This window comes from Lutjanus erythropterus, chromosome 23 (assembly GCF_056507025.1).
Source record: "Lutjanus erythropterus isolate fLutEry1 chromosome 23, fLutEry1.hap2, whole genome shotgun sequence".
Classification (NCBI taxonomy): Eukaryota; Metazoa; Chordata; class Actinopteri; order Lutjaniformes; family Lutjanidae; genus Lutjanus; species Lutjanus erythropterus.
Window position 1 is genome coordinate 6,853,097 of NC_139339.1, and position 19,820 is coordinate 6,872,916.

Here is a 19,820-nt window from a genome sequence, read left to right on the forward strand (position 1 = left end):
AAAAAACACCTTGAAATTGCTTGAAAAGTGCTTGAATTTGATTTTGGAAGAGATGGAGGAACCCTGCAAACGTTAGGACAGTGGTTCTCAAATAGGGGTCTGGGGACCCTGAGGGGTCTGTGGCACTCTGCCAGGGGGTCCATGAAAAGTTTTCAGATTCCGTCATTAAATGATGATGATTTTATTATGTTATTTTCTACATTTGTACGAAAAGCTTCATTATATCCTGCATTTAACTTATGATTAGACTTTCAGCAATCACTACTTATTTCCTCTGTTTCATAGGCCTAAGTCCTAGGCTAGACCTGTTATTGTTCTTTTTAATGTATATTATTTAAAACAACAAGAATTTGCATGTATTTTATTTATGCACGAAGAGTGAAACACACTCTCTGACATGGTGCGACTAGTTTTAATACGTTTCATATCTTTCTGATACATTTTGTTTGTGTTTCTCTTTCACATAAGGAAGCAGAAGTTGAAGAAAAGACCCAACGTCAGATTATTCCGAGAGACATACATGGTAAGTTTATTATCTTGTAAGGGGTTTTTAGCTGAGGGGAAAAAAAACAGAGAACTTTTGCCTCAAGAAGAGCACTTTTGAGGGTTTCGTGCGTTTTTACGCAGCGCCATGGCCCAAAACAGTTTAACGTTGCAATACATTGGCTGCAGAGAATGGAATTCTTAAAGTTTACACAACATAATAATTCCACGGGTGATTTATTATCTTAAACGTGTTTTATGCCTTGCAGACCCCTTACAGGGAGCGGTACTTCTAATAAAATGAAACCATAATTGCGTCTTTACGCAGCGTTCCTTTGGAGATCTGACAGGAATTCAATAAAACTGCACTTCGTGTCGACTAATGGCGATTGTAGTCGACTGCAGGAGCTCAAAAAGGAGCGGGTCAATAAATTATGTTAATCAGTCAAGGCAGATTGGAGGCGTGTTGTTGCCGTAATGAGGGGGAGCATGCCTGCCTGCCCTGCACCGTGGAAAAGCTCCGAGCGGTAACGCTGCTGTCTGTCTCCACTACATGCGCGCTGCTTTGCTGCCTTCTATTTCCCCAGCCTCTCTTTTGAATTTATTGTGCATAAGAGCAAATTTCCTCCGCGGCAGCAGCACCACTACTGTGCACGGCTCGGTGCAACAAGTTTGCAGGAGCCACAACGCGCCGTCAGACACTCGCTACTTGGCTGCTGGGGCTCCACTCATCTATCTGTCACTGCTGGACGTGAACGCCGCGTCGCAGGCACACACACTCACTCACTCACTCACTCACACACACACACACACACACACACACTCACATACACACTCTCACACTCAGACATCAGTGTGCCATAAATTCGTGACTCCGCGCCAGATGCAGTTTGCTCCCAACAACGCGTGTAGTAGTTGTAGTTAAATGGAGATCGCGGAGGCAAGAGGAGCATCCAAGTGCGTGGAGAAGATGGAGAAAGCGACTCAGAAGCGACAATATTATCGCACGACCGCGCTGAACATAATCTCGTCTTTATGCTCGGTGGCGTCCATCGCCTTCTGCATCCTCCTGAGCGTCAACACAGCTGATATCATGAGCCGGGTGGTGGATTTGGAGAGTGGGAATGGCGAGCACACCTTTATCCGCGCCCCTGGCTACTCCATGGATGATTTGAATTCATTGATTGAACAAAGAGTGGATGAGCTGCTCTCTCAGGTAAACTTGCACTTGTTCTCCTTGAGTTTTTTTTTTTTTTGTTTGTTTGTTTGTTTGTTTGTTTTGATTCCCTTAGGGCTGCAATTTGCGATTATTTTCCCTGTCAATTAATCTGTCGACTGTTTTCTTGATTAATTGATTAGCTGTTCGGTCCATAAAATGATATAAAATGTCAATCAGTGTTCACCAAAGTCCAACATGACGTACTCAAATATCTTGTTTTGTCCTCAACCCAAAGACATTCAGTTTACTGTCACAGAGGAGTAAAGAAAACAGAAAATATTCACATTTAAGAAGCTGAAATCAGAGAATTTTGAATTAAAATAGTTACCAGTTTATTCAATAATATATTACTGAATTGCCTAAACTGAACAGCCATACAGAAAAATCTCCAAACCTTAGATTTTATTCAAAGAATCATGCAAAAATGAATGAAAATGACACTCTTCTCATATATTTCAGCGCTCCTATGAAAATTTGGTCAAGATCCGGACTGCCAGACAAGCAGCACCTGAATGCAACTGCCCTCCAGGTAGGACTACTTCTCCCCTGTGCATTCTCCCTGTGGTTGTCTGCTGGCGTGTGTGAGACACTGGATCTGAAGCCTGTTTGTGATGGTGTGAAACTACAAAAGATGGAAGGCAGCGTTCTGTGGTATGATTGGTGCGAGTTCTGTTGAAGCTTATGGGAGATGCATGAACAGTAAAACCCAACATGTCTACGTTGGATGACTTTTGATGAAGAAGTGCAGAGTTTGTTTATTTGTTGTTGGTTTCCAAACAGTATTTTTGACATTGCACCTCCCATAAGTTTCAATAAAACTGAAACCAAAGTCTGTAGCACAGAGCGATGCAATGTTAAGTTTCCTTGGTTGTTGTAAGAATGAATGGGAGCTTATTTTCTTTCATTGAGACCGATGACACATGACAGTTTGCCTGGATGGCGCTGATAGTCCGCTGTGAAGGATGCAGACAGCTGACTGGCCATTACACTTAACAGAAAGAGAGGTATTTAACAGAGGTCTATACATAGAGGTGCTGAGAGGTTGTTTGACTTGTGATGTTGCCTCCTCCTGCTCGCTTGTCCACTTTGGAGGGGAAGAAAATCCTCCTGAAATTCACATTTCCTGCCAGTAGATGGAAACATTTATTCCTCCAGCGTGGGTCGGCATTCTGAGCATTCTGGGATGGAGTCAAGGTTGGGTTAGTCAGTGCAGCAGTGTTGGAGATGTTGCTCCAGGATGTTGGAGGGAACACTGCACATTTAGTCTGACTTTTCTTAGTCTGAGTTTCATGATGGCATCTGCTATCGTGCATCAGTGGGAGAAAATGGTCAGTGCTGCTTCTGAATGATTGGATGAGATGGAAAAAATGTGGTGTGATGTTTTCAGACAATGTGGATGAGAAATTCCTGCGTCTAATGTAAAGTCTCACATTGCTGTGCAGTTAGAAAATTCAGTGAGTTCATAAAGGATGTTTTCCCTCTGTTGTGGGTTTTAGACAACCGATAAAAGTCTTGAATCTCTGCTTATTTTATTCGAAGAGACTTCTAATCATTCTGGTGTAGTTCAAAGGAACAGCATATTGTCTCTGGTGAACGAAAACCATGGCTCTCCAATTTTGATGATATTAAATTAGTCAGATAAACAGGGGTGGAACGATTCTCCAAATCCATGACTCAGCTCAGACCTTAATTTTTGTGTCACGGTTCATTTAATTCCTCCTCCTTTTTTTTGTTTGTTTGCTTGCTTTTTGGGGGCTTGGGAGGAGTTGAATTAGAAAAAAATATGGGAATAATTTATGGATTTCATTACCTCAACTACGAATTGAATGTTAAGAAAACTAAAGAGCACCATGATGGTAGATTAAAGCTATACTATTTAACATTTTGTCATTAAAATGTCTAAGCTTGACATATAATATATATTTTGTTGAGTTGTGTACTTAGAATATCCCAAATGCAAAACACAGAGAATTGATAACATGACATGATTTCCACCCAAGTCACGCCAGACAGATTTTCATCAGCTATGGTGTTTTTGTTTTTTAGAAGTGAGAAAAACAACTTCCATGATCCCATGCTTCTTCAAGGCATCATCAAACTACCTTGTTTGTGATTAGTTTAATGTGAGAGAGACCCCTAGTAGCAGAACTTACATATTTTACTTTATAAACTTTATAAATTAACTTTGCATAAATTAACTAAGTCAACAGAAATAAACCTTGCTAAGGAAAATGCAACCAGTCTACATAAGATAACTTATCTGAATATTAGTGAGTACATTCTACCCATCTTAGGGGTAAAGTATGCCAGAATATGGAATATAGGATGGGAATCACAATTCAAGACTGTGGACTTTTGTATTGTGGTTTTGGTCGTGGTTTGAGAATAGTTACACTTTACAGATAAACAGAAGGATTGTGGTAAATGTATCCTATTTCTTAAGCTAAATAAAAAACATAGAAAACCACTGCATTATCTGAAAAGAGCGTTTCTACAAAGTTGTTTTTCTGAGCACATAAAAAGCTGACATTTTGGAGATACAGGTTTTCATAGGAGAGTGATTTGAATTTCTTTAGGATTCCATCAGACGTACATTTGAAGCGTTTGCTCGAAACATTTTGTGCTTTCTTTCTTATGAAAAGTCTACAAGGTCGCTGATGATCGTCAGTTTTCAGAATAGCAAAGGTTTGTCAAAAAGGTTCCTCAGTCCTTCTCAGTGTGGATAAAAGGAGTCCTTGATGTCAGAATGAAGTGTGATATCTTGCCTTTGTAAATAACATGTCACTGTACATGTTAGTAACGCTTCCAAGTGTTCTCAGTGAGGCATATGTGGACCTTATGTTTGTTTCTGGTGGACTTAACTGCTGAACCACTGCAGTAGATGGACGCCATGCTGCAGGACACTGACAAGCTTTGACAGTTTTTTGAAAGTTTGACGAAGAGAGATCAAATCCGGGTGGGAGTGTGATACAATAAGTGTGAACATACTGCAAGTGACCTCTCTGGAAAAGTCCCGACTGTGATGATGTGCAGAGTAGTCTTGTGGATGGACGGTCCAGGTGTCCGAAAACATCTGCGCTGCAGGACGGAAGTGTCCTTGGGAAAGATGTTGAATCCTTATGAAAACCAGGGACAGTTCTGTTGTTGTCCCTGACCTCTGACCTCTCCATCAAACGAACAGACTCCCCCTTGACGAGATCCATACATCAAATTATTATTTCATCTGTCATAATGAGACATAAGTGAAAGAAGAAACAAGGCTGGTGAAAGCAATAATCCTAAATAAAGTGGTTTATCAATTGCGAGTGACTCATCTGCTGAGTGGGAACGTCTGAATTACTGAGCCTGAAGTACTGGAAGTATTAACCATAATGAGACTCTCAAAATCACGCTGCTCTCTGTTCTCAATCCCTATCATATGTCTGCTATTTATTTTCTCCCACAACATTTCTGTAAAGGGCAGAAATAAAACAATGAAAACATTTCACATCAAATGAAGCGCGACGACGCTGAAACCGAGGCGGCACCGACCTTGATCGTGGAACTCTTGGCATTCCCAAATTTGATTCAGTTTTTTTTTCATGTCTTGTACTTATCCCGTAGTTTTTGAACTATAGTTCCATAAAAAACACATATATCATCAGTAGCCTATAGAATGTGTAGTCTGATATAGGAACATTCATGCTGTGTAAGTATATTACACATGCAACTTTGCTAATGCTTTTGAGTGGGCTTCTTCAGGCCAAATATCTTTGTACCGTATGAATGCTGAATGGGTTCACTCAATATTTATCCTCTCTTCTGTCTAGGAGACAGCCTCTGGCTCAGATGTGGCTTTTTTTTCCCTTTGAGGGGAGGGCCGTAATGTGCTTTTCACAGTCTTCACTTTATTGCTGTCAAAGAAGATGGAGTGGTTGCAAAGACAGAGCAATGGTCCATAGCTTCAGGATGTTTTATAGGTTGCTTCTGAATCAGTGGAAGTTTGTGCCGTCTTTATCAAAGAAAGTCTGTTGTGAACTTAAAGCATATTTTATTCATGCTGATGTAATTCTTGCTTAATGAAGGTGGATTTTTTTTTTATGGTGCCATTTGTCATCCAAACAGTGTCTGGGATCGCTGTCATTTAGCACTCAGTTATTAGCGTCTGAGCGGCTAAAAGCATTTTCACACTTTGGCCGTGATCGGGTCTGAACCTGAGATTGTTCTTAGCCGCAGTAGGCGTGGCTCTAGGGATGGCAGTGTCCGTCGAGCGGTCAACCACTTGGGTCCAGGCGAAAATAGCTCAACAGCTATTGGATGGATGGCCGTGAGATTTTGTACAGACGTTCACAGTTGTCAAAGAAGTAATGCAGCAGACTTGCTCATCTGCTGCTTGTATCACCAGGATGTTGACGGACGATGCCATGCGAGTGTTGATTTCAATTGTGCCGTTGTTATTGCGCTATTGTTTTCTCAGCTTATCTTCCTCAGTATAGCTATCAAGCTAACTTTGTTTCAAGCTTCAGAGTCTCAACAAAACTAAGTTACAGATATGGAAAATGGTAGCAACTTTAAAGATCCCCCTGGCTTAACTTTTCATCCAGCACCATCATCAGGTAAAAAATTAACTTTGTCCAGTACTTAGGTTTATGAGCAATTACCTGCAAACTTAGAAAGTTAGAAAGAAGCCTGCCTACTGCTCCTAATCTCTACCTGAGGCTAGCAGCTCGAGGCTACATTAGATGCTACTAGCATAACAAAATTAAATCGATTTTGATACTTTTTTCCTCCACTGTTAAGCGCATGTCATGTCTATGTTATATAGTAAAAGTGCAATGCTAAATTGGAGGAATACTCCTTTAAGAAGGGACACCGCACCATTTTCATGTTGAAGCCAACTGCTCCGTTTGACAAACAGTTTTTGCACCATACAATTGGTGTAAATAGTCTTGGGTCTGTGGGGGGAAAAGCAAAGTTGGTTTGAAGTCTCGGAAGTCACACCCACTCAGTGTGGCACACTGTGAAGCGTGGCTCCTAATAATTGTTTCAGCATTGGCGGGCAGTTTTCATTTTCATCTTTTCGCGTACCTTCTCCTCCCCTGAGATCTGCATTCCTAGCAGGGCCTGTTGTTTAATGGGACTATAATAAAATGTGCAGTCAGCAAGCACTGGTGCTTTGCTCTTTCCCTGTTTACTCACTCATACGCCTCAACACCCCTCCACCCCACCCCTTACATCCCCTTTTCCCATTCTGCTGCATTTCTTGAGTTAACGCTTCAAAAAGCCTGGCAGCTAAACGCCGGCCAAAGTGCTCTTGAGAAAACAGAAACGAACAACTTGTAATGTGCTTGTTTTTTCCCACTAAACACCCGTCACTGCTTGTCAAGGGCAAAGGGGCAGCGGGAGGTCACATCGGCTGGCTGTTATATCTGAAGATTTCAAAATAAAACCAGAAGCAGATGCAGCTATATCTGTTTGGCTTGGTTCGACTTCTCAAGTCTAGATATGAATCAGTTAAGGAGAATCAAAACTACACACACAGCTCACAAAACTCTCAACCCATCACTCCTTTTCAACTCCTGTCGGCCAAGCTGGGTTACACTCCCCCTTTTCCGCCTCACAAAGTGTGTAATCCCAGTGGCCTGATACAATTACACTTGTGCCAATCCCCTCAGATATCCTCAACTCAGTGGGCAACTGGTAATTAATCACTGACAGCTTTTGAATTTCGCCCTCTGTGTGGTTTGGTGCTGGGAGGTGCCCTAATGGCCATGTAATTACTGAGTGCTAGGTAAAGCTAAGCAGACTTCCAGGTAGCCACTGAGACCAGATGCTTCTGGTTAGGTGAGTCAGGTTAGGCGGCCTTTGTGAGCGAGGCAGGCCGCAGACGAAAGCCGGAGCCTGGGAAGCCTCGCCTGGAGGCAACGGTGAATGGGCAATTATGATTTTGATTGCTGCCAAATTGCTTGACAGGGTATCTACATGTAAATCACGAGGATAATGTACTCCACGCAGTGAATAACATCTTGCAGGAGTCGTTTTATGCATGAAAAGCTAGACTCATTCAGCTCAGATTTTACATCAGTCCCAATAAATTGCAACATGACGTGATTTATCATGATGAATTATAAGAAGTGGTGCATTTGCCCTAATTCTCAATTCTCACACGAGGTTTATTCTAAAGGGCAGGATGCTGGAAATAGCACAGATGGTCTCTTTATACCTTTGACACAGCAGTTTTTATGGGAGATGATGAGGCTTGCCAGCTGAAAGCGCTCGTAATGACTGTGGGGTTTGAAAGGGTGGCACACTTTTCCTCCTTTTACTATACATTAACCTGAGGGGACACTCTGAATGGACAGGAGATGACATGATTTTTATATGAGCGATGTCACAACAGCACTCCGCTGGAGATTGAAGTACCTCAGGCTGGGAGGATGAAGACGGGGCCAAACGAATGGAGGGGAACAGAAAATGCTCATGCCTAATGGTTCGTCTCACGTGTCCTTGAACATTTCCTGGCGGTGATCCTCAATCGTCATTTTGTGTGGAATTATAAAGTAGGAAGCTTGGAGATCCTGCCTTGGCTGCTGCTTCGGTTACTACTTGGAGTTAAATGAAGGGGTTTCCATCACCACAACATAAAGGCACACCCCACAGTTGAATAAAATAATTGTCTCCTTTTTTTTTTTTATTTGACATGCATTTGCTCCAAAAATAGGCTGTGTTTTGTAATAAAATTAATGTTTCCCTTTCGGATTCATTGCTCTTTCTGCGTCATCAGAGCGTAAAGTTGGACAATGAAATTCAAACCGTTTTAAAGGTGGAGCAAAGTTATTCTGGTGTAGTTTTATGCCCCGAGATACTTTGTTGTGCATCAGCTCCTCGTCAATCAGTGTCACCCAAATTGTTTTATTACAGTGGAATGTTTTTTCTTTTGAATGTGCTGCTGTGCATTAAAACTTTTCTTGGTCCTCTATGTATGGACTCAGGTGTGATGTTTGAGGGAAGGTCTGAGGCAGCGTATCTATTTTATTGTTGTGTCCTCATGCAGTTGTTCTTGTGCGTGCATGTGTGAGTGACCGACAGCACTGGAGCTTGTCTGCAGCTAATCTGGCATACTGCTGGACCTGTCAGCCTGAAATTTTTTTTAGGTGCAAATATGATTGTATGTTCAAGGACCCCTTTAGGTTGTAGAGACAATTTTTGAAAAATAAAAAAAGAAGGACCCCTATAAACCCTATACATAACCTCTATGATGACAACTGCAGACTCCTCGCTCCTCTTAACAAGGGCAGTAAATCATCAACAACTGCTAGGCTAAAAACATGGTTTACCCAATCTGTCGCAGGCATAATTTTGGCCTTTTTTGCCGTTCACAAACCGACATCCATAGAAAAGTTTCATTTCATCTTAAATCTGAGGTTTTGCAGATTAATTCCACACCTGATATCTTATGATCCACTGAAGTTAGGCAAGATACAAGATTAATACGCTATGCGTCTACCAGAGAGACCTGTGGCGTCTGATGAAAATAAATGCATAAACTGGGGAGGTGATATTTCAGGAAAAAACCTGAATATGACGAACATGATGAAGCACCTAATAAAGGATGGACAGCTGAGCTGTGTAAAAATGGTATTGAATAGAGTACAGAGTTGGTATCTGTATCACTTTAAGGGCACTGGTATTGTAATTTGGTAGTGGGGAGTGATACCCAGCTCTAGCATCTGCACAGTTACCATGGAGCATTCAAGGTCTGCTAATAAACAAATGAGAGATGCAGACTTCACTGCAAAATGGACTGCAGTTGGCTTAATTCTGGACAGATTTTCATTAAATTTCATTTGTTATAAACCTGAAAAACTGAATGTGATACTGGTCACTGGACCATAATTTCACAACATTATCATGAACTTGCAGAATTAAGTTCATTATTATAAATGGTGTTATATATGATAATTATTTCATTATCATTTACATCATTTTAACTAGTATTTTAATTTAACATTTACATGTGTAGTATTGATGTTTCTTCTTCATGTCCCTCTTGTCTAAGAGCTAATTAGTTCCTACCTGTCATTGTTTAGGGGGGGACAGGTATGAGTGTGGTGCCATGTGTGCAACAGTTTTGAGGACCCCCACCACTATTTGTTGCCTGGTGGAGGTCTGCACTCTTGACTGCACTCCTCCAGTTTCCTCATGTAGATCCTTTCACTTTATCCTGCTTGGAGGCAAATTTGTTATTTTAAATACTGAATGAAAGAATTAATAAGAATTACATTTGCAGGCTCAAGTATCTTGAGTTTCTGCACCTATGAGGGACCTTTTGGTGGTGGTGGTTATACAACATTACCCCTCCTTGGATTTCCCTGTAACCTCCAGCGCAGGAGGTGGGGTTTGCTGCTGTTGGTTCCTTTTGATGCTCCTTCTCCCGGGATCCACTGCTCCTCTGTGAGAGGTGGGTGGCAAATCCTCCACAAAAGACGGCTCACAGACTCGACGCTTTATCCTCTGGGTGCCCTCTGACACGAGATTGAAGGTTGCGGTCATCCTCCCACTGAAGTCTCCTTTGTGATGGCTTAAGTTCGGCCTTCCTTCCACGAGCCCACATACTCATCCCTGACCCGCCAATATTCAAAGAGACTCTAATAGACAAGGGGGGCCTTTTCTAATGTGACACCCATGTGGAACAGCTGGTCCACTGTTCAGTATGGTGATTTTTCTGTGACTGAAATGGCCACTGAAACATTTTATGTTTTTCTGCGTACCTCAAATAGCACTATGGGGCTTTTTATTTGGACACCTGGTGACTTAATACACACATTCTCTCCAGTGGTTTCACATTAGATCAGCCTACAGGTGGTGTGTCAAGACTTGTAAGATAGACTGAAATGTACCAACAAAAGCAGGGAAGAAAACAACACTAGCTGGTAAACATGGATGTAAAGAATTAAATAATTTAAAATACCTAAAAACACCGGTGCAAGTGTTGATAGACTTAAAGTGTCGATGATACAGCCAGTTTGGGAGTATCTAGCGTCCGTATCATGACATATTCACAAGTGAAAGAGGCTTGAAATTTTGATATAATACACAGAAAAATCATGCATTAAAAATGTCTAAAAACTAGCTAAACATATGTTATATTGAGTTGTCTGCTCAAATTATCCTAGATGTTTCTAACAATGTTCACACGCAGAGAAATCAGAGAAGTCAAGGTAACGATGTGTTTCCTGCTAGCTGTTGCAAGCATGCAACAAGTTTGTGAGACTAAAAGGATACACACAATGAGTTCTGGTGAGTTACTTTGAATGTAAATATAACTTTTGTTTAATTACATAAAACCTCCACAGGGCACCTTTAATATATTCTGTTTATTTTAGCAGCTTGTCTTATTAAAGGTCTCCAGATTAAACTTTTGATATGTACTCAGTATTTTGTGTTTTTGAACCATTATTGGCAGGATGCTCGCAAAATGTCAAATGCAAACTACATTATACATGCTCTCTGATTTAGAATGCAATTTAGCCCCAAGTGCCTGTCTCCATGAAACAATTCTTATTTCATTCCTTTTGAATGTAAGACTGATTTTCCAGTGTCTGTCATCAATTTCAAATCACCAACTAAAGCACGATGATGCCAGCGTTCACCCGTCTCATGGAAATTCTGGGCTCCAGACAGGCAAAGAGAACTAGGAACCCCTGAGGCGCTCCCCGCATGCTCTCCCGCCCCCCTCACTCCCCACCGCCTGTGGCTTTGTGCCCCAGGCCTCTCAGCCCTAGCAGGCATGGAGGATAGGGGGTGAGGGCCACAGATGCTGTTGCTCTGTACTCCATCAGCCTAATAAGAACAGGCACTACAAATAAAACAGGCTGGTGTGCAAAAAAAAAAAAAGGCATTGGGATGTGCCATGGCAGGAAGCTATAATTTTACCAGCGTGTGCCTGACATGCAAACTATGGTTAATATGGTCTTGCCACCATTCGTGGGCATCCCTGACAAGATGTCTTTAATTTTGAAAACAATGCATGTATGGCGTTGGCTGAGTCTGTTTATTTTATTTGTGTGCATGCATCATTTACTGCAAGTCCACAGACTTGAGGGCAGCATGAGCTTAGGGCTGTTCCATGTTGTGTTCACTTTTTCAGTCCAAAAACAGCTTACCTTGACACCAAGTCATTTGTCATTTTCTAATCCAGCAAGGGACTGTATGAAAATTATTGGAGTGCGTTTTAAAAACACAAGATCCTCCCAAAGTGTTAACATTTTCATTTGACCCTCTCCTTAAAACAAAACAATATTCTCCCCCCAATATCTTAAAGTGATATTCCAGAAAAAAAATTGTACAATTTAATGATTAAAGCTACAGTATACACCATTTCAGCATTAAAATGTTAAACATACAGTATGTTATATATTTTTTGAGCTGTGAACATTCAAATATTTCCCTTCCCCAACCCTCACTCTTCAAACACATTGAAATCCATCATTTATTCAAGGTAACTGTGTGTTTCCTGATAACCTTTTCTAGACAGTTGTGAGTTGCCATCACTGTAAAACCAAGAAAGGGTGAAAAAATGCAAGCTTTAAGACAACTTTCCTCAATTCGTTATTGAGTTTTGAGCCCAACTCAAACAGTCAAACTTTGAAAAGGTTTTACCAACTTATAATCTTTTGTTGAGATAATTTACTTTTCTCCTTTAGATAAGCTTTGAGTTAGAAACTCTCCAGAATTTGTATGTCAAAAAATAATGATGTTCACATCTCACCGTCAGAAATTTTGAATTTTCTTGAGGGTGTCTGAAACTCAAAGATTCAAGTGTAGTTTAAGTCGTAGTTGCAAATATGACTAAATATAACATGATTAAAACTTTTGCCTGAGTCATGTCAGAGAGTTTTTTATATGGTGGTTGTTTAACAATGAATTTAACAACTCCCATGATCCTACACTACTTCACAATGTCTAAAACTGTTTGTCCTTATTGAGTTAATGTGAGAGAGAGTGGAATTATTGTCCATTTAATAACAAGGCAAAACAAATTTAGATGATGTTTGTCAGTTTAAACAGTTATTTTAATAGAACATTCAGTACATTTTCAAAATTTACGCCATCAATACTCACATTAGAAGTGATAATAAACAATTATCCATTTTACAGCAAATTTACTAAATATCCCACCCTCTATTTCTGACCCATGAGCTTCTAAATGAACAGATGTCACTGCTGCACTGAATGTGTGGGACTGAGCACCAGCTCTAGCCTGTGTTGGTTACAAAAAAACGACAGTCTTTGCTAGAGATAATGTTTAATCACAAATCACATTTAACATCCACGTTTCGTTCCTCTGCATATGTCAAAATGCACTCTTGTTACGTAGAAAACATGAAACTAAATGTATTGATATGACTATTTAAACTCTTTTTATATAGAGAACCTCACAAGGGAAGGTTTAAATAAAATATAAATTGCAGCAAAAACAAAAATTATAGTGAAGAGGGGCTTTAAACATGCTTGAACTGCCTCATAAGGACTGCAGGATGTCTGGTGCTCACAGGGGTGAGATACTAAGATTGATCCAAAAAATTGAAGTACATAGACTGAGGTGAAAAAATGTTGTAGTCACGCATTTTTTTCCTGATACAAAAACTATAATCTGCTTCCCTGTTTTTGATCACTCAAATAATTTTTGCACAGTCCCTAACACAAGTGAAATGGCATTTGTTTTTGTTTTGCTTTAATATCCAGGGTTTAAAGCAAGCTATAGCAATCTACACCCAACGCATCATTGGCAGTAATCCTTTCAGAACATTTATTTACGGTCGTTGCACAACATTTATTAGAACTAACATTTTGGAGTGCCCTCTTTTCAATTTTGAAACCCTTTAGTCTCAGCAAAAACAAGCAAGCAATCCTTCAAGCTATCCAAAGACAGCAGGGATTCAGGCGATTTCTCAAAGTGGAAAAAGTGATGGCGGCAAGCAGGGTTTGCCCAGCGGCTGGCCAGATGTTGCATGCTCCCAGACTCCCCTGGGGCGCCACCGAGAGGTTGAAAATGGTCCAAACGGTTGGATCAGACTGCCGGTGTTTCTTGTCCGCTGGGCCGAACGCCATGAGACGTCCAGTGTGTTTGTCAGTTAAGGGGACCCTCTTGTTTTTCCCCACTTCCGTGTCCAGTTTAAGGTACAAGAATGTCTTGCTTGAGATCTCGTCGGCTTGTTCGATGCCCCCCCACCCTCCTCCCCCTTGCCACCGCTCACCAGGGGACTTGCCCTCTGCCAGCCGGCTCTTCCTCCTCCAAGCTTGTGCTAAATGTGACATGAAATATGAGTAATGCTGCAGATCTGAGGGGGTCATAAACACACCGAGCAAACACTTGAGCCCATGTGCACTCACAAACACGCTGTCGCACACCCGTGGACACAACTGCATCACAAAATAGGCACTCTGGCGGATGATCCCGCTCATCTACGCATGTATGCAGAGACAGCAGCGCCACAGAGACATGCAGCCGTGCGTGACACCCTGCAGTCCCTCGCTGTAGATTTAGTAACTCGATCTATTACCAGTGGCAAAGGTTTTTGAAGATATTGTGGTTTGGTTAATTTAATTTTCTAAATTAAGAGAGGGAGAAGGCATGAAATATATGTATTGAAGCCATTCATTCTCAATTTTCTCAACAAGCTGTGATGTTAAAAATGGTGTAGAGCGCGGTTTTCTAATTAAAGCTTATGCAAGAGTATTTTCCCCCTCAATATACTTTTTTTTCTTTCCCTGTTAGCATGCAATTAATCTAGAACATGCAATTAAATAATACGACTCAAGCAAACAATATAGCGCCCTGGGAAAGTGGCAGTTTGCCAGTTTAACATACCTGTGAACCATGTGCATTCATCTAGTGCGTCTTTCTCAGTAAAGATGGATTGATATGCATCGAGTTGCCTCATGGTCTGGTCGCAGCACAGACAGGGGCCCCTCCCCTCGTATCTGATGAAGAAGAGGGTAGAAACAGCTGTGTAAGCCACAGTTAAGGCCTGGAAAACCCAGCGGTGAGACAGGCAACCCTATGCACTTTAATTTAATTGAGCGGTCATTTGATATGGTCCGAGCAGGCTAGACGGCTGGTTAAATTGTAATTTTCGACAGCTTGATAAACGGCGCTGATGCTCTGTGTGGCTGCCTGAAAATAGGTTTGTCTAATTTCTAGTCTTAGAGGGAGGTTCTTGTTTGGGACACTGTGGCATGATGATATGAACTGCGCTTGTCTGCGTACTTCATTGCTGTTATTTTGTGGCCCAGTTTTGAATTATGAGAACTGTCATCGCTCTGATAAGTGGCAATTATATTATGGTTCTGTAAGATTTGGCATGCACTGGTATGGTAAAAGTGGAAGTAAGTGATCCAAATTTATGAAATAATTAGCTGTTTGCTGAACCTTTTCTGCACACAGTGATTGTATAATTACAGCCTAGCAACCGTAACTAGGCACGGCAGGCCTGTCAAGCTTTGTGATATTCAATATTTCAAGGTTTTAGAGGGTTTTGTCCTCTTTTAGTCTTTTAACCTTAACAAATAAAAAAGCACAGGACTATTAGCATTGTGAAAAATAGATATTTGTAAGCTGTGACTGTGTTAGCATGCTCGACTTACTAGTTTAGCATTCTAATGTAGGCTACATAGTAACTAAGTTAAGTGTATTAAATTTTATTTACATCAGGGAACACACCCAAAATAGACTTGCATCAGAAAACAGAAAAGATGCAAGATTTAGCTTACTAGCTAACTTCCGTCTCCCTAGCATTACTTCCAATATATTCCAAGGAATATATTGTTTTCGATATGACATCCTTAAAACAATACAATATCCATTAATTATACTATCAAGGGTATTGAAGCTATAAAAAGAGACCAAAATGTTCTTTGTTTTTCCTTTCGCTGTGGTTTTGACAGGGGTATTGTGTGTTATTTTTCTTCATTAGTGTTTTATTTAAGTTTAAATTTTGGTCAAGTCTACTCTAATGAAATATTCATTGTATCAAAACTGACAATGAATTTTTAGTGGTGAATTTGCCACCATTAATGTTGTAAGTGATACATGTGCAGTGCTAAATAAGAAAAAAAAGCTTAGGCATAGCAACAGTAACTAAGGGAAGTGGGGATTAGTAAATGGTCAACTGAACCAGTAAAAAGTCATTATGCTAAATTCAAGTAAATGTGTGTACTCAGTGTTGATACAAAAAACTAGACACAAGATTTGCGACTAATGATTTAAAGGTAAGGGTGTTTATTCCCCCTGTTCCAGCACACAGTGCTGAAGAAAGATTATCTCAGTCGATAATGCCATTCATCTGGATTCATGCTGCTCTGCACTCAGAGGTTGATGAGCTGTTTGTGTGCAGTCATGCGCTGGTGTCTGTTATGTTTTAATGAATCGGGCGTACTGAGTGGAAATGTTATGAGATTGTAAATCAGAATACCTCATGCATATTTTATACATTTTCTTTGCAAACATGAAAGTATAATGATCATTTATGCTGAATGTAACATGCAAATGATGCACAAACACAAAAGTTGACTTTAAAGTGTTCTACTTTCTAGTACTTATATAAATGCAAAAATTTATATTAATATATTATATTTTTCTTTTGGAAATGACCCAAATTCCCTACTGTGGTAATGTACAGAATACTTGTTTTTCCATGGATTTTATCTGAGCTTTTATGTGAAAATACACAACATCTGCTCCAGTGTACTTTTTGTGAGAAGTTTTAGAGGTTTGTGCACCATGTCTCTTTGTCAGATTTGCTGCTTGGCTGATAAAGGTTCAACCTTAAAGTTCCTATGAAGCAGTTAGCTAAGTGCTTTCATGTTTCCTGTAAAAACAAGCAGCTCGGAGAGACTTTTCACGGGCGTTGGTTTGCATTTAGAGTAGCTAAAAATGCTGAATGTAGGTTACGCCCCCTCGCTATGCAGCTGTGGCATTCAATGGCTGTATTAAGGAGAGCGGTCATATTAACTGACTCTTCAGGACCAGACCTGGACTAAAACAGCCTCCTCAGTTAGCTGCTTTAGCAACAAGTAAGCTAAAGCTATCTGTCCATCAGGAAACTCTATAATTAAATTGCAAAGTTGAAACTGAGCAGCTGAAGGATATCAGAGGGGAAACTTAAAATATATTTTCCACATAATTTGATCCAGTTTCTCCCAAATCAGTGAATAAAGTTGTTTTTGTAAAGTGAGCCACAGCCCCCAGAAACACTCCAGTCCGCGTCAGTGAATGAATGTATTCTCTGTCTATGCTCTGCTGCGTCATAAATGAGAAAATGTTGCATTAGATGCAAATATGGTCAACAGTTTTTAATCGCTTTTCAGCAAAAGACAGTGATGTATAGTGCAATGCATATGTGATTAAACCACTTAAATATTGATTTTGACTTCACAGGAACTTTAAATTTAGGTTATAGCTCATAAAAGCAGTGGTGACGCTGTTTGTGAAGGCTTCAGGGGCAGGGGCCTGCAGCTGGTACAGCAGGCCATCCATTTATCATGGGGTCCACATGACAAAATGTCCTTGAGCAAAACCCTGAACCCTACATTCCTTTAAAGGTCTGTCTGTCTGCATAGCAAACAATGTAAGCATCTGTCAAATTAAACTCTTGTAATGGTGATAATACTCTGCAACACGAGCATTACAATCAGTGTCCTACATCCAATAACCTTTTTGCCTCAGTCAACATGACGTCCTGCAAAGCTGCGAGTCTGGATCCAGGTTAATGAGCCACCTCCCATGAGCCACGCTACTATCTCAAGCAGCTTCACGTCTCCTGAGATTCTCCTACTGTACTTTGTTACTGCAATACAAAGTTCACCTCTCAGCGAGACTGACAGGCGTCGTGATGTGGGCCTGAGCCTGCAGTGGCATTTATTTCGCACAGAACGGTGAACTACTTACCACCTGCTGTGTGAGCTGCAGGGTGCTTCAGGTAGAGCATGTACCGGATAAGTTCAACACATGCTGGAAATTCTATGCAAATACCTGCCTGGAAGTGTTGAAATATACCATAGCGTGCAAGTATTTTTGATTTTCTATTGTAGGTATGCTATGCTCTCTATTTGTAGCTTTCTTTAACGTACATAAACTGATGCAGTGGCACTTCAGATTGTGATTTATAGAAAGTTTGCCCTCTGTGACACCTGTTGATACGGGAAGATAAATTGTGCAAAGAGCAAAGTCTGCTTAATTGGAGCCATCCCTTCTCCTTAAATCTTTAGCGCACTGTAAATGTTTATTGTCTCCTAAGTACGCCTCCAAGTGTGTTCACTGCTTTCCAGGGGTCTGTGTATTGTGCAAATGAAATGGCGTTTATGTTCATTGTGCAAAACTGCAGCAGATTTAAGGAATAGCCCAGATTATTTGATGTAGGGTTGTATGAGGTGCTCAGTAGATGGTGGTTGGCAGGAGTGGCAGCACAGAAGCTAATAAATGAGCTGCTGTGGCCTAAAAAGAATATATATCAGTTTAAAGATAAATGTAACATTTCTGCATTAAAATGCCAAAAAAACCCCGCTACACATATGTTATTTTTTTTTTTTGTTGTGTTCTTACATATCCCAAATGGTTCTAACAATGGTTAAACTCAGAGAAATCTGTAATTTAATCAAGGTAACGGTGCACGGGATGTGTTGGATGTGTCAGAGAGTGATGAAAGCACACGTGACTAAATGTTACATGAATTAAACTTTGATATTACCTCGTCCATGAACATGTCAGTCATGTCACAGATATTCATCAGCTTTTACTGCTACTTTACAGCATCACCAAACTAGATGTATGCCATCTTTAGGATATTTTCACCACTTTAACTTGCTGTGAGGCAGCCTTTTCTGATGGGAAACCACAGCTGTATAAGCCAAATACCACTCTCTCCCAACCAAACCAAACTCCACAGGGAAAATCAGTAATTTTGCCTCACAGGACACAGGACTTACTGGTCTCCCACTGCCTTGGTCTGTTAGTTAGTTTGTGTTATCTTTTTAAATCGCTTACGTTACGTAATAAGACAAACAAACTAACAGATCGAGGCAACGGTAGAGCAGCAACTCCTGTGTTCTGTGAGGTGAAATTACTGATTTTGCCAGTGGAGTATGGTTTGTGTGGAGAGAGCAGTATTTGGCCTATATAATGAGAGTTTCCCGCCAGCAAAGGCGTCCTGATGGCAAAGTACTTTCCAAAACATCCTAAATAAAGCATACACTTAAACTGATATTGATTTCTTTTAGTTGGACCTTCTTTTTCAGGGGCTAAAATACTTTTTGTTGTTGATTTCGTCCACAGCGGTACATTGCTTGGCTTGTGTGCTGGTGCTCCTGTCTGCATCTTCACACTGGGAGTAGGCTATTGATCTACCTTATACAACCCCACATCAAATAAACTGAACGATCCCTTTAAAATAGTCAAACACACTGAGTCCCTCCAAACTGTAATGAGAGTCGGTGGGGAAATTGACTGACAGTCTTTTTTGCAAAGACACCGCACCGCTGGGTGATTGACTTAAGTTGGAGTAGTCAAGGTTATTGCTATTGTTAAAAAAAAAGAAAAAGAAGAAGGTAGTGGGTGATCTTTCCTTCTTAGCAGATATACAGGTTGTCAGCGTGACTGATTCGAGGTGCTCCAGGTAGGGATTATCTCTTTCTCGGTGCTAAACAGCAAAAGATGAGTAGGGATCCATCACTGTGCCCTTGACCTTCAAAACAAATTAGCTCCCCAGCATTCTCCCTGCCTCGGCTGCCACTGTAGAGGCCTTTTAAATAGCCAAAGGAAAAAATTATGGAGAAGAGACATGACTTTACATGACGTACATTTGAGCTGATTAAACGTGACATGACATGCCAGTAGTTTGAACTTGCCACGGTCATTTTGGTGCCCAGGGTGAGATGGTGACCAGATTAGTTTATCTTTCCCAGGGTGCCAAATGCATGCGTAACATCAATTTAAGCAATACAGAACATTTCATAATGACACCCAAATTGACTATTGGATTTCGGCTGCGGCGTGCATTCGCTGTCAGCTTCGACATGCTTTTTCCTCTCATTTAATATAATAAATGAGAGGGAAAGTCTTGCACACGCGCGGGTCTAC

General features: G+C 40.7%; 1 protein-coding gene across 1 annotated transcript in view; it reads left to right on the plus strand.

Annotated features, from left to right (window-relative positions):
- Positions 1-988: 988 nt before the first annotated feature.
- The window catches only part of col25a1 (collagen type XXV alpha 1 chain), a 232,752-nt gene continuing 213,920 nt past the window's right edge, over positions 989-19,820 (plus strand). The window contains 2 exon segments of the mRNA XM_084711919.1: positions 989-1,699; positions 2,162-2,231. Of these exon segments, the coding sequence (XP_084568045.1) occupies positions 1,409-1,699; positions 2,162-2,231 (361 nt within the window). The 5' untranslated portion in view covers positions 989-1,408.